The sequence below is a fragment of the Meleagris gallopavo genome, chromosome Z, assembly GCF_000146605.3.
Source record: "Meleagris gallopavo isolate NT-WF06-2002-E0010 breed Aviagen turkey brand Nicholas breeding stock chromosome Z, Turkey_5.1, whole genome shotgun sequence".
In the NCBI taxonomy this organism is placed as follows: Eukaryota; Metazoa; Chordata; class Aves; order Galliformes; family Phasianidae; genus Meleagris; species Meleagris gallopavo.
This window is the reverse complement of record NC_015041.2, coordinates 63140230-63155064: the sequence shown is the minus strand read 5'-3', so window position 1 is coordinate 63155064 and position 14835 is coordinate 63140230. Positions and strand designations below refer to the sequence as shown.

The 14835-nt window shown below is 45.0% G+C and overlaps 1 protein-coding gene across 1 annotated transcript in view; it reads left to right on the top strand.

Annotated features, from left to right (window-relative positions):
* Positions 1 to 14752, top strand: part of CORO2A (coronin 2A) — a 28040-nt gene extending 13288 nt beyond the window's left edge. The window contains exons 3-12 of the mRNA XM_010726179.3: positions 1459 to 1575; positions 5190 to 5339; positions 6128 to 6307; positions 7140 to 7256; positions 8094 to 8198; positions 8553 to 8649; positions 10022 to 10134; positions 10732 to 10822; positions 11097 to 11362; positions 12129 to 14752. Coding sequence (XP_010724481.1) covers positions 1459 to 1575; positions 5190 to 5339; positions 6128 to 6307; positions 7140 to 7256; positions 8094 to 8198; positions 8553 to 8649; positions 10022 to 10134; positions 10732 to 10822; positions 11097 to 11362; positions 12129 to 12260 — 1368 coding nt within the window. The 3' untranslated portion in view covers positions 12261 to 14752. The remainder of the gene's footprint in view (positions 1 to 1458; positions 1576 to 5189; positions 5340 to 6127; positions 6308 to 7139; positions 7257 to 8093; positions 8199 to 8552; positions 8650 to 10021; positions 10135 to 10731; positions 10823 to 11096; positions 11363 to 12128) is intronic.
* Positions 14753 to 14835: the final 83 nt, after the last annotated feature.

Here is a 14835-nt window from a genome sequence, read left to right as displayed (position 1 = left end):
GCCTGGAGCAGAAAAGGCAGAAAGCTGTGGGAGTTCCCACAGGGATGAAGGGATCCCTGTGATGCTGGCTGCCCAGCCTACTGGATTGCCAGCTTGAAACCAAGCCCTGAATCCTGCAGAAGGACACTCTGGGCAGGAAAATGCTGCTCATTAAAGCCCTTTTATGTCTTGTCTTTTCCCTTCCCGAGTCACTTGTTATTGCTCCTATTACAAAAATGCTTTGTTTAAGACTGTAGTCTATAAAAGCACGGTATTTTACATTTCAAAGCCCTCTGCGTGTTTTGCTTCAAGCAGGTTAGTCCCAGTCTGTGTGACAAACTTTCCAGCGAGGCCAGAGTAGTTTTACACTGCATCTGGTTCTGCACAAAAAGCAGCCAGTCTGTAGACGCCTGGGGATGGCAAAAAGACACGGCTGCCACATCCTGACTGTGGTCAGCACCGTGTCCTCTCCGCTGCATGCCCTGAGGGCCACCTCTGGAGCAGCATGAGGAGCACAGTCCTGCACCGCCTGCTTCCCAGAAGAGCAAACGTTTGTGCTCATTTGTTTTATGATTCCTCCAGCTGGGATAAAAGAAGGCAAGTGAAGCACGACCAGCTTGAAACCATCTCTCAAGGGACTGCGCTCTTGGCAGAGGGGCCTTGGAGCTCCTCTTGCTCTCCTGCTGAGGAGGAGAAGCCCGTGCTGCTCTGACGTGCAATCCTATTGCACGTAAGGCTGAGGTGACTTTGTGGCAGAGGCTGTTTGCAGTGCGTGTTATCCTGGTGCAGCACAGCCCCCATGTGGAACAAGGTGTGTTTCACTGTGGATGGTATTTAGCAGCGAGCCTACTGCCCAAACGTGGCGTATTTATAGAAGGTCCCAAATGTTGATTTAACGTGATGAATGATCGGATTTGAAAACCATCGGAGAAGAATGGATAGCTTGTTGAAAGAAAAAACGGGAATTGTAATTTGTGCTTGAGTGTGCTTGCTTAAAAAATCAATGAATTGAATAAATTCTACTTGAAGAAGCTAAAAAAGGCAAGCTAAAACATTTTTCCTGCTTAAATGGAAGGCAAACTCAAGAAACAAACATGAGATTTTCCTGTCCTCCCCAAACCTCTAAAAAAACAAAAAGCGAGATTCAGTTCATTCCCTTTTCCCCTGTAAATTTATTTGGCATCTGTATACAGTAATAACTTCTATAACCACAGCATTCTTGACTGCTGTATGTGTACAGTTTTCTTGGTAGCTGTGTGCTCTAAGGAAAGCCTGAGCAGCAGCGCTTCCCTTCCAGTCAGTGATTTCTTTAAGACTCGTCTTGCAGGAACAGCAGAGCCCCATTCTCAGCAGAGACCACTTGGGGTATTTGGAACCTAACAACAGAAGGGGGTTTCTCACTGGGGCTGGCTCAGGTCTCACTTGGAAACAGCCTGTGATTCCATGGCTCACCTTTGTTTTGATATTTGTTTTTTCCAGACAGGGAAGCTTGACCCGCATTATCCCAGAATATGTGGGCACAAAGGGAACGTTCTGGACATCAAGTGGAACCCATTCAATGACTTTGTAATAGCGTCGTGTTCAGAAGATGCCACCGTAAGTTTCCCAGCTTATCCTCTGTGCTATGACCTGCCCAATGTGCTTTTGGGGGAGAGAAATTAGGAAAGAATCAAAAGGCCCATGGATGATACGTGAAAGTATCCATATAAAAGCCGGGCACAGGAGCGGGATCTCTGTGTTTGGGTCAGGCCTACGTGATCCCGTCTAGCTGATGTTATTAAAATCATGACAGGAAAAATATCTGGGTTTTTTTTGTGCGCCTTCCATCTTTTTGCCTATGTTTATGTGAGAAAGAATATGAATTTAAAATCACTTCAAGGTCGATCACTACAAAACTCCTCCTTTAGCACAAAACAAAAGCTTCGTGCAACGATCTGCAACGGCTATTTCGGATTATTTCCCTGCGTAGCAACTGTGAGCTTGTTCCTGCCCTGAGTTTCTCTGTAAAGCCATGCTAGGGTAGCTAAGGATCCCATGTCATACTTTATTCTGCCCCAGGCAACAAAGAGAGCATTTTCCTACTGAACACACAGAAGAACTCCAGAAATGCAAACATTAATGCTAACGCAAACAATTGATATACAGCAAATTCCACATGTCAGATTACTTCAGCGGAGATGCAGTTTAGTTATTAGGAGCAGAAAGATGCAATCTGTGTTTGTAAGGGACTTGTTAGCCTATGCCCACCCACTGGAAGGTTGCTTTCTGTGGCCTATCAGAGTGTGATTTGGTGTCTGTGACGGCAAAGAGCCTGACTACCTGCTATGCTTTTTATTCAGAGATCCCACGTGTGTCCTCCTGTTGTGTTTATTTACCCTCTGCCACACAGCATGTGGCAGGTTTGCCTTGTTTTCTCCAGCCGTGCCTTGCTGGATGTCTTCTGCCATTTCAGATCTGCCGGGAATCTCTCTTGAATTAGAAATCTGTGTGCTTTGAATTTCCTTTCTTGTTTAGTGATTTTGCTTTCTTTAGGATCTCCGTGTTTGTTTGTTTGTTTGTTTTCTCCCAGCTTCTTTCAATTTCTGGGCTGCCTTTGGGTGTTGTATTTTAACTTACAGATGGTATGCACGTGCTCATGCCATCTCAGAAAGGACTTGGGGCACACAGGCATCACCATGGCCTTACTTTTGAGCCTCAGATGAGGAGTAAGCACAAGCTTTGAAGCTTCCTGCTGCAATTGCAGAATACATTCAGTAAATGCAATTTGAATTTAAAGGGAGCTTGGAAAGCCTCTGGCCCCACCTACTGTCCCAATCTGTAGAGCTGAGTCTCAAAAATCTCCAAAGTTTCATCACCTTTCTGGGCAACCTGTTGTTATTCTTCACTACTCTATGGGGAACTTTTTCCTTACATGCAGTTAGAACCTTTCCAGTATAGTTAATGACCACTGCATCCCATCCTCCCACTCTGCGCTTCAGTAACAAGCACTGCACTATTTTCTCTTAATAATCTTGTAAGTAATCTTACAAGATTTAGGCTAAAAGATAAGGCTTTTAGCAGATTCCTCTGAAGATATCCCTTCTCCACTCTGAACAGGCTCATCTCCCTCAGCTTCTTCTCTCAGGACAAGAACATCCTGGTGGTTTCCACTGGACTCACATAAGTTTACCAGCGCTTATCTTGTGCTGGGAAATGCAGAACTGGATGCAGTATTCCCGTGGTTGTTGAATGGTTGCTGAGTAAAGGGAAAAGTCAGCTCCTCTGATCTAGTAGCTATCTTTCTGTTTTTCCAGACTTGGATGTTGTTAGTTTTCATCTCCGCCTGGGTGTGCTGCCTGGTCATATTTATTCTGTTGTCTACCAGACCCTCAGTGCCTTTGCAGAAGAGCTGCTCTCTGCCAGTTTTCTTTTCTGGTTTCCTAGACTAGATCACTCTCCAGGGTGGAGAGTTGAAACACTCAGCTGATCACAGATCTTAGTACCAAAAGTTACTCAAAAAACTTGCTGCGCTGGGACTCTATTCTCCTTTTTAGTACCTCACCATCATCATCTTGGCACCACAGAATGGGGTCTCCCAAGATCTGCTGCACAGCTATACAGTGTAGGATCATCTTTTCCTTCCCTCCTGAGTAGTGAGGACAGCAGACTGTGTTTTATAACGTGACTGTCCTTCCTGGTAGCTGATAGCTGGAAACATGGCAGTCACCTAGTCCAAGCCCTGCTTGAAACAAGCCTTCTGAATCAGGCTGCCCTGGGCCTTGCCCAGCTGAGTCGGGAAGATCTCCGAGGTTGGAGACATCGTAGCCTCACTGGTCCAATCTTCTTGGGACCCTTCTGGGGAGAACCGTGCTTCTCCGATCCCGAGGGAGTGCCCATACTGCCATTTGTGTCCTTTGCTCTGTTTGCCTCAGAAGTCTGGCTCCATCTTCTCTGTGCGTTCCAGCCAGTTTCATGGCATGGAGAGTGCGTCGTTCATCCTAGTCAGTTCTTCACAGCTCCCCTTCCTCACTTCCTCAGACCCGTTCATGTAGTGATGTCTGTTGAGGCTGTAGGGTCTGATGCATTCTCTTATTGCTGTGGAAGTTCACTGCATTTCATAGTCCTTAGTTTTCCAATGGATTTGATTCTGCAGAAATGAGTGCTGGTGAGAAGGGTGGTTGTGATCCTTCCTAGCAAGTCCTTGAATTTGTGCCTCTGTTTCTTTGGTGTAAAATGTTGTGATCCTCATCAGCTGAACAGTGGGAGATTTGGGCAACTGCGGCTAATTTTCACCGACTGTATAATTCAGAGAACATTTCCATCTTATAGAAGCTTCTTGCTTCAGGTTAAGTCCTAGAGAACTTAGCACAAATAGAGTCATCGAACAAAGGGTAAATCTTCTGTTATCGTTCTAAAGGCTTGTGCTTGTAGGGTTAACATGAGAAAGACTTTTCCTTTTACCTACACAGGTTAATTTGTTTTTACAGGTCACCTTTACTGTCTCCTTCCATACCAGTGGAACATTGTTTATTTCTGTTTTCGTGTAGCATCCCTCCAGGTGAACCGAGGGCAGCAAGCAGAGCTGTTACGAGACAGCAGACTCCCAGTGTGTGATGCTGCCCAGTGCCCTCATCAGGGTGCCTACTGTGTGCCCACCCAAGCAGGCTTCTGTGCACTTTAACCAATGTTGTGGTCAAACTGCTGTACTGTTTGCAAAGCATTTTGCATTTGTGCAGTTTTAATAGGACAAACGGTGCTACAGTCGTTTGACAAAGGCATTTTCAGCTCTACCAGGTAGTGTTGACTGGGTGATTGCTTGGATCTGTCAATGCTGTAACACCTTCTAGGACCTTCTGCTGAAGTTCGTTTCATATTTGCCCATTCCTGCTGAAAGTTTGGTAGGAGACAAGGTGGAAAACTGTAGCTGATGTGGTTTGATGTCTGTAAGATCTGTGGCTTATTCTCACCCTGGATAATAGTTTTTTGTAAATGTGCTGATGGCATTGCTGAGTGTAAATTTGATTGCCAATTTAAAACAAAATGGTGAAATTGCCACCTACAATCCACAGAGGATTAGACCCACTAAAAATGAAGTTATAGATTTGAAAGACTGGTAACCAATAAAGGCAGAAGATATACCAACAAAATAACACGGTATGAAGATAAATTTGTAAATTCCTAATTAGCATTGCACTCATTAATCTCACTAAGACCCATCATGTGCCATTCAGGTTAAAATCTGGGACATCCCCAAGCACCTGCTAACAAAAAACATCACCACCCCGACTAAGGAACTTCTTGGACACACTCGCAGGGTCGGCCTCATTGAATGGCATCCCACTGCCAATAACATCCTCTTCAGCTCCGGCCACGATTACAAGGTGGGTCCATTCTCTGCAGAGCTCTCCTCTTGGGATGCTGTGTTTGTCAGGTTGTTTTGAAATTTCTTTCATTTCAAGCTGTAAGTTAATGATAAAGACCTCAGAAACCTTTATGAGAGGGAAGTTCCATGCTGACCCCAAAGGCAAGAGGTCATTGTCATGGCTTCAAAAAGCCTGGCTCATTTTCCATTCTTCTGATGAACATCAGCCTACTCTGTTCTCCTTTCCTGTAGCAATATCCAATGCCATATACCTTTGACCTCATTCCTGTGCTAGTGCAAATATCTGCACTGACACTGGCCATTTTTTTGTATAAGCTATGATTTGCCTTACGTACCAGGAATTATTTTTAATTATTTTAAATACGTGATGGTGTGGGAACGTAAGAAAAAAACTGCTCAGGGCAGCAGCTGTGGAGCAGGGGGAGCTGCTCGGAGCAGCAGCTGCGGAGCAAGATAAGCAGTATCAAGGACACCTTTTGAAGAACAAAGAACATCTCATGGCTCTGATCGGGTAAGTTTCTGTGTGAACGACTGAAGAGTGTTTTTGCAGAATGCTCTGCTAACATGTATAAATAGAGTAGTGCTTAACAATAAAGTAGACTAATAGCCTTTAACCACATTGGTGTGCTGTTATGTCTCCAGCGCGTCCTGAGAGTCCAGAGACTTCCTCACATGATGGTATGACCTATACGTGTAGAGAAGAGAGGAAGATGTGAAGAGCGTACATATACAAAGTCCCAGCTTGGCCAGGCAATAAACAGATGACTTTTTGTTCTTTTGCCTCAGATAATGATCTGGAACCTTGATAGCAGGGAAAGTGTCCTGTCAAACCCAGTGAAGATCCTTGATGCTCACAAAGATGTGGTCCTCTCCATGTCATTCAACACGGATGGCAGCCTCCTTGCCATAGCCTGCAGAGATAAAAAGATCCGTCTGATAGACCCTCGTGCAAGAACAGTCCTACAAGTAGGTTGACTTCAGGGTTTTTAGATCCAGCTGATCTCACCTGTGGAGCATTTCCACTTCTGGGTAAACTAACTGCCATTAAAAAAGACAGATCTGTGCTCAGTATTCTTCGAGTCATTTAATGGTAGTACTGTCTTCTATTTTTCATGAAACAATTGCTGCCACTGTTGGCAGGGTTTCTGTATCTTCTTACCAAGCTCTTTGCTCTCTGACACCCTTTGTGAAGTGCTCTAAGTTAATAGCTTCCTTCTGAAGTCCTCTAGGGTTCCTTGCTCTGGCTGGCAGAGGTCAGGTGGTCAGCTGGTTGCAAGTGTACATTTGTCTGTACTTTGTGTCTCTTGGTAAGATGATGCTGACTGCCTTTTGGATGTACTTGCACACAGTTAAGCGCACAGAAAATCCAACAGTGCAACTCCTAGGGATTCCCCTGATGTGAATTTGTGAATCACTAACCAGAGAGCTTGTCTGAGTTTTTGAGAATGCACTTAAAGAGTTCAAGCTCCCTTTCTCAGATCCCTGTGAAATCCTGCTTGCTGTAGTTTCAGCCCAATTGGGAAGATCTGTTGGATGTGAACAACTTCCCCACATTTGAGGGTAGATACTCTGAGAGGTGCTTTCATTCTCAACTGTGTATGGCTTCTGGGACTAGAAGTCTCAGGTAAAATGAAATGTGTCTACACAAAAATGAACTGGTGTGCCTTAGCCCACCCAGATAAGCTTCATGGGCAAAGGAAGGTGGTTTCTTGCCATGATGCGATTTCTCATGAAATTTTTTACTGCAGCAAGGAAAGGTGCTATCTCTTACTCAGGAATGGGTTTTCTCTTCCTATAGGAAGCCAGCTACAAGTCTCACAGAGCCAATAAAGTCCTGTTTCTTGGAAACATGAAGAAGCTGCTCTCTACTGGAATATCCCGGTGGAATAATAGGCAGATTGTATTATGGGATCAAGTGAGTTGAACCAGCAATTCTAACCTTACTATCTTCATTCTTCTCTCTTTTATTGTCACTTTAACTATTCCACCTGCTCAAGAATTGGTTTGTAACAGCAATTCAGAAGCAATCCGTCATATTCTTAAAGAGCGAGAGGCCGTATTGTTAGGATACTATTAACTGTGTATGAATTTCTGAAAATGCTCTTAGCTCTGTGTGCATAGAATCCACCAGAACAAAGATAGTACTGTGCCCAGTGTAGGAAAAGGTAGGTCAAGAAAGTTAAAAGCAGCTCTCAGTGGTCTTATTGTTATGGGTACTGGAAGTTAAATGAATTCTAGATAAACACACTCAAGCAAAGCCCTGAAGGGAGGAAAATATTTGCTTTTTTATTATTTTTTATTGGTTTATGATTATTCTTTACATTAGGTAGTATTTGCCTCTTTCAAGACATGCTTCCTTGATGATTGCTGGCCTTATGAAACTCTCCTCTGCCCCCCTCATATGCAGCAAGACACTTTTCCTCTGTTCACTACATCACTGTACCCCCTGCATCAGCTAACCTTGCAGCACAGTCCTCTGCCTCTTTTTCACACCATCAGCCTTTGTAGCAGACAAAGCAGGTAGAGCAGCTCTCTGATGTACCATGTGAGTATGTTTGGACATGGCTGCTCTGTGTATGACAGAGCACTGTGCTGCCTTCCAAATGCTTCGCACAAAGCTGAGCTGTGCTGAGACGTGCTGGTGTCACTACAGAGCAGCTCTCAAATGTCACTCCAAGGTGGGATTCATGTAAGCTGTTCCTGACTAGAGGTAGCTGCCAGGTGATTCCAGCTGTTTGTTTTTCCTACACAGAATGACCTTTCTGTGCCTTTACTGGAAGAGGAACTGGATGGCTCCTCAGGTCTCCTGTTTCCTTTCTACGACTCAGACACAAACATGCTTTATATTGTGGGAAAGGTAAGTGCTTTCCTTGTTAGCACATGCTGTCTGATTCTTCTCTTAGTCAGTGTTGTGTCATCCACATCGCTGAGGCTGAATTCATGGATGCTTCTGAGTCACGTTAACCTAGAGATACACACCAACGGGATGGGGTCTGAGAATGCTGGAGAATCAGGCCACATTTTCTATGCAAACATGTAACTTCTACTGCGGGGATGTGGTAGAGTCCTAACTTCCCCGCATACAGGGTAAATATTTTGGTAGGAAGTGCTTACATTCTTGACCTCGCATAGCTTCTGGGGCCACGCGTTCTCCTCAGGCTCTCATGTTGGACAGCAGATCCTGGCTTACGTTCATTTTCTTTGCATTTAGGGTGATGGAAATATACGGTACTATGAGATTAGCCCTGAGAAACCATACCTGAGCTACCTGATGGAATATCGCTCTCAGTTACCGCAGAAGGGAATAGGTGAGTGGTAGTGCGTTTGCCTGATGTTACAAGAGGGTGGTGACTTCCAATCTTAGAAGCTGTTGGAGTCCAAAATATCGTTTCATGTGTAGAAAAGACAGTGGGTTAATTTCAGTCTCCATACTGGAACAGTGGCTGGCTTGGCCCAGCTCACCTATGTATCTCAGTGGTACCATGGTCACACCTCGGAGAGGTCTCCTTTGACCGGCAAAGTATGGACTGAGGAACTCTGCCAGTGACCACCGCATCCCCTCCACATAGCTGGTCAAGATGGAAAGGATTGTAGACTGGATTTAGAGGTGGAGCATGTTCCTTGCTTTTTAAGACTTTGCCTCGAGATTTCCAGCTCAAAACTCTAGGATTTCTTTGTGAATAATGCCTGCCACACACTGCCCTTGCTCCTTCCACTTGCCTACCTTCTTCTGTATTGACATTTCCCATTCAAGTTAGACCTCCTGCAACTAGGTCACCCCTCCTCCAATCGAAACCCTTGCTCATTAACCTGTACCCACATTATTCCATTCTTGGACTAATCTAATTTATAGAATTTGGGTTTCAGCTCTCAGATCTCAGCTGCAGCCCTTTTTTGAACATTTTCTAATCTATCCTTTAGGCCAAATTTCCCAACAGAGGCAGATGAGTTTTTAGCACCATTTGCCACCCCTACATGCTGCCTATAGACACTTCTAATCTTCCTTGTTGGTACAAATACTTAAGAGCACTGGATTTTGTGCCTGCAGGTTTCCTCCAGGAAGCTGTTGTTAGAAGAGAATAAATTATTTAAAACTGAACTGGAAGATCTCTCTGTTATTCAGTTTTTTCCACTGATTTCTTACTGGAGCTATCAAGTACTTGAACATCTTAACTGGCTCTGTCACTCTCCCTGAAACACACATGATGCTGGATGAAAAATTAGATTTTCATGCCAGTATACTCCAATCTAGTTTAGTACAGTGTTGGGGGGATGATACTGACCTGGAAGCACCCTTGGTCTGACCCATCCAGCTACGGGTGGTGTTTGGAGGTCCTGAACTCCATTCCTACTGATTATGATAATTAAATCCTGTGGCATCGGCTGCTAGGTCTGCTCAGTGTTGGTCACTCCATTTGCAGTTTGTAAGAATGAATAGTGAACAGGAGTCTCAGGTCAATCACTGCAGATCCTGCATGTAACCTTATGGTCTGGAAGGAAAAAAAAGATCGAGTTTTATTTGTAATTTGTAACACTGAGCCTGTTTTGTGTCAGGATTCCAGACCATGCTGCTACTGAGCTGGCACTCTGACTCATGTTTGTTGGCCCTTCTTCCATGATGGTTGACATCAGTTCTCCTACGAAGATTTATATCCTGTTTCTCTTATGCTTTCCCAACAGCAATGATGCCAAAAAGAGGCCTTGAAGTGACAGCTTGTGAGATTTTCCGTTTTTACAAACTGATTCCAACCAAAAGCCTGATTGAGCCCGTCTCCATGATTGTCCCTCGATGGGTAAGTAAGCCTCAGGTCACGTATGTGTCTGGGATAAATATCAAGGAGTAAGAGGGCAGTGCCTCCTCTCTGTGACTTCTGGATGGCAGGAAGAACGAGAGATTTTCTCTTTCCTTCTCCAAGGAACAAAGTTAGTCAACTGATGGGGCAGCCCTGCCACCAAATCGTGGGTTGGGTAACTCAAGAGTTAGATCTCTGTGTAATGGCCAACTTCCCTTCAAAACACATCCTCACCAGACTACTCTGCTTTTGTGTAACAAAGGGTCTCTTTGATTATCAGGACAACTAGCTGGCTGTAAACTTCTAGTTTGCAGATGTAAGGAGTTTGGTAACAAAGGGTCCTTAACCTGTGTTACGAACTTCTTCCCAGTCTGTTTTCTGGATGTGAAAGGGCTTTACTGGCAGGAATTAGAATAGGCCGTCAGATGCTCTGCTTCTGAGCTGGGGTGAGGAGGAGAAAGTCTCCGGGCAGGTGAGAAGATTTTACGTACATCCCTGCTCTTAGGTGGAATGAGCTCCTTATTCCACCATGATCCATGACATGGACAGTCAGAGCCCAAACCTCTCTGATGTTGTGACTGTTTTGCTTGCTTGCAGTCAGAGTCATACCAGGAAGACATCTACCCCTTGACCACAGGAGGACAGCCAGCAATGACGGCACAAGAGTGGCTGAACGGATTTAACAAAGGTCAGCACATAGAGAGCTCCCCAGCCCTTCAGCTCCCTAGGGCTTGGGTAAGCTGCTACTGGCTCTCTGGCCTGAGAAACAGTAGTGGAGCTAAAGGAGAGATGTAACAAATACAGATTTCAACTGTAATAATCCAAAATGTTCACTACTGTGAACTCCAGAGACCGTCAAGCGTCTCCATGTCCATCCCTGCAGGTTGTCTGAATGAACTGCTTTCTGCTGATTTCTGAACATGGTTTGTGAGTGTTAACCAGTCACCTGACTCCCTCCATAGGGCCTCTGTTGGTATCCTTGAGACCAGGCTCTGGACCTGTGAATTCCTTACTGCAGCTTCCTGAGTCAGAGCCACCTGTGAAAAGGCCTGACCCGAACAAGAGTCAGGGAGGAAGAATGCCACCGGAGGAGATGCAGACGAAAAGTGAGATCAAAGACAGCAGAAACCAGCTGAAAGTAGAGGAGAGGCTGCCGAACAATAAGCACATGTGTCCCTCCAATGGCTTTGACGTGTTTGAGTGTCCACCACCAAAAACTGGAAATGAGGTGTGAAGGTGTAGGGTGACGGGTTGGGGTCATGGGGGATATTCAGAGATAGCTGGCAAAAAGATGCGGTTCACAAGGTGATGGAATCTAGAGAGGATTTATTTTGCAGAGTTGGGAAGAGTGTGAGATCTTTGTGGCAAGTGGGAAGCCCATTGGCACATTGGACATTTTTGAGTATGTGCAGGTTGTTTGCATTTAGGAACCCCGGAAGGTTTTCATTCCCCATTGTCATGCTTAGTCCCTTTTGCTTAGGCAAGGCTTTAGCATTTGAGCTTGACAGGGCAGAAATCTACTGACCCCAATTTTCCAGTGGTGTGAAGAAGGATATTCTTCATGTTTCTGAACCTGCCCCATGAGGTTACAGAAGCATCTCTTTCAATGCTGGGTCATCTGCTATGTGCACGGTGAAAGGTCATGCTAGTCCAAACAGAGAGGAAAGAGCATGAACAGAAGAAAAAAAGAAAAAAGGAAAAAAAATCCCTCAGGTAGGACAGTAGGAGATCCTGGAATCTAAAATGCAAATACTCTCCTCAGCTTGAGCCATCAGGAGGAAGGTTATATTATCTGTTGAATTAAGCAGCTATACCATTACTGACGAAGACCTACTTTCGTAGTGCAGGTGATCATTGCTGCTGGTCAGTCTGTAAGCTGAAAACCCTCTCTTTAAGTGCTGTTTCTCTGAGAAGTTGACAGGATCAGTGGCGTTTGTTAGGATAAGTCTGTATTTCCTCACTGTAAGAGAAGTAAAATGTGACTTTTCTTACAGCTTCTGCAGATGTTTTACCAACAACAGGAAGAAATTCGTAGACTACGTGAGCTCCTAAATCAGAGAGATGTCAGAATTAAACAACTGGAGCTGGAGCTCAGAAACATCTACATGGACACAGGCAGGTACTGAATGTTCCGGCCAAGGCTCTTCGCACCCTCAGCAGCTGCAGCAGACTTCATTGCCTGCAGAAGACTCCTATTTTTTTTTGCTGTCGGAAAAGCTGATGCTTCAGGCAGCATGGATTTCCCTGGCTTGTGGCAGTCACATTTCCCTAGTCATCACCAGACAGTTGTTGGTGGACTTGCCGTGCTTCTTCAGTCTCCTCTTGCTTGCCAAGTCACTTGTGTCTGAAGCTCATGCATTAAGGTAGTGAGAGACTTTGGAAAATCTTGCTCTTGTCCTGTAGAAGCCACCTGTTAAGCTCTAGGACCAAAACCTGTTTCGCTGCTCCTTCACATGATGGGAGAGTAAAGGCAGCTGCTTGCTTCTTTTCCCACTCTGACTCCAAAGTGATCCTCATGCCACCTCCTGCCTCACAACTCAGCCCTGCATCAAGGGGCTTGACAGTACTGCAGCTGCCCTCACCTGGTGCTGGGGATAGTCTTGTTCCGTGCAGGAGGTTGCACTGGGGCTGCCAGTGGTCAGCACTTTGGCAGTAGGTGAAAGAGGGCTGCTCCGTTGGGAGATGCCACACAAAAGGGGCAGTGATGCTGGCTGGTTCCCATCAGTAAAGCTGCAGGTGAAACAAAGGTCTCTGGGTCCTCTGAGTCAGGGGCTTCTTTCCTTCCTTCCTTCTACCAAAGATTTCCAGCCCTCTGCAAACCTTTCAGCAACGGTGTTAGAGAAGCTATCTCAGCCACAGGTGAACCATGGGATCATGGCTGGCCACAAATAGCCCTTCCTATTCTGTGCTCACAGCTGCTGCCTTCTTAATTCCTGGGTGCCAATGCCTTGTCCTGTTCCTGCCGGGCTCCTTCTTCCCCCGTCTGCTGCAGGCTGCAGGCTGCCCCATCACCCCAGGTCCCTCAGTTTGCTTATCTGTGCCCTGCGGCACCAGCTCACTGCTGTCCCTTTGCATAGGGTGAGAGCAGCTGCAGGCTTCAGGTCCCATCCTTGTTTTCAGGCTGGCGCTGGTGACCATCTTTGTGCTGGTGCTGTCCCCAGCATGGAGAGCTGGGCCAACACGTGGGAGCACATGGGTTCCCCAGCCTGGTTGGTGTCCTCGGGTCTCACTTGCTCATGAGAGGTGCGAGCTGATGAGGCACGGCATGAAGAGAAGCGGGCTGTCAGCAGCCCAGGGATCTGAATGCAGCAGCAGCAGCAGCTCCCGAGAGGGAATAATTTTCCTTGCCCTAAATGCAGAACTCATGGAGATGTCCCTATCCCAAATGAAGCAAGCAGACACTGCTTAGTCTGTAACTGCACATCTGTTGTGGCACATGTAGTAGTGAATAGTATGTCTTGCTGGTTCCATGCAGCCTGATTCTTTCCCACATATTTTCCATAATCAGTCTCCTGCAAACAGCCTCCTGATTAGGGGCTAAGCACCATCTGTGCTCATGTGAGACACTTTTCTGATTCCCCAGCAGCAAGCTCAGGGGAACCAAATGCTCATGTATAGGAATCATACAAAGACTTTGACAGCTCATTTTCTTTACAGCAGGAACTTCACCCGGCCTTCAGAGTACTTCATTCATTTCTACATAACAGCAACAGATGTGGGTGCTAAAAAGTCAAATGCTGTTGCTTGTTTCTGCATTATTAAAGAGAGGGAGTAGTTGTAATGTTTTTCAAGAAAAGCCCTTAATATCAGTCACTTATTGAATATCCTGAGTTGGAGGACTCATCAATTCCAACTCCAACTCCTCTTTAACACTACTTTTTGCAAAAAATAAGGATTCATATTATGTTAAGAATAGCTTTGTTGAATCAAACTTTCATGTCCTCTGGAATGGGCTTTCTGCACCCTGGGACACTCTGCTGTTATATGCAAAAACACACCGCAGATACACAGCTTTAAACCAAATATGTGCATCTTACTCCAGAAGTGGTCAGGCTTTCTCACCAAAGAGAACAATTAAATAAGAGATCTAAAAGCCCACCATGCCATGCCAAGAAAACCTGACAGCTTTCAGGCTTCAGAGCCATTTTCACAGTGTTGTCCCAGGAATATGGTACTTTCATTTCCATGCTATTATTATCAGAAGGGCAAGTGCTTGATATGACTTTGTCAGTCACCCTATGTGTGTTTTATCTGTTGGTATTTTTTTTTTCTTATTTTTCCTATTTTCTTATTACTTAAATTATTTCCTAGTCAAAATATTTTTTCCATGGAACTTGTACTTTCTCTTGAGGACTGTTTCTTCATCATGCTATGACTGGAAGGCATAGAAAGTTTTCAGCCACCACGGTTCTCATCTTAGAGTTGTGTTGATTTCAGCATTTCTAGAAAAAAAAAAAAATTATTTAGGCTTTTGCTGGCAGCCTTTGATAAGGCAAGGCAGTGTAATCAAACCTCTTCTTTTAGACAGTATGCCCATAAAAGGTAGAGTATGAAATACGCTTTAATTTGGAGCTCAAATGTGACCATAAATCTTTCATATAGAGGAAAAAAAAAAAAAGAGAGAAAATGTTCTTGTGGGCTAATGAATTGCGCCTAAATCGACTTCTGTGATCATTTTAACAGTTTCTAAAACTCTTAACT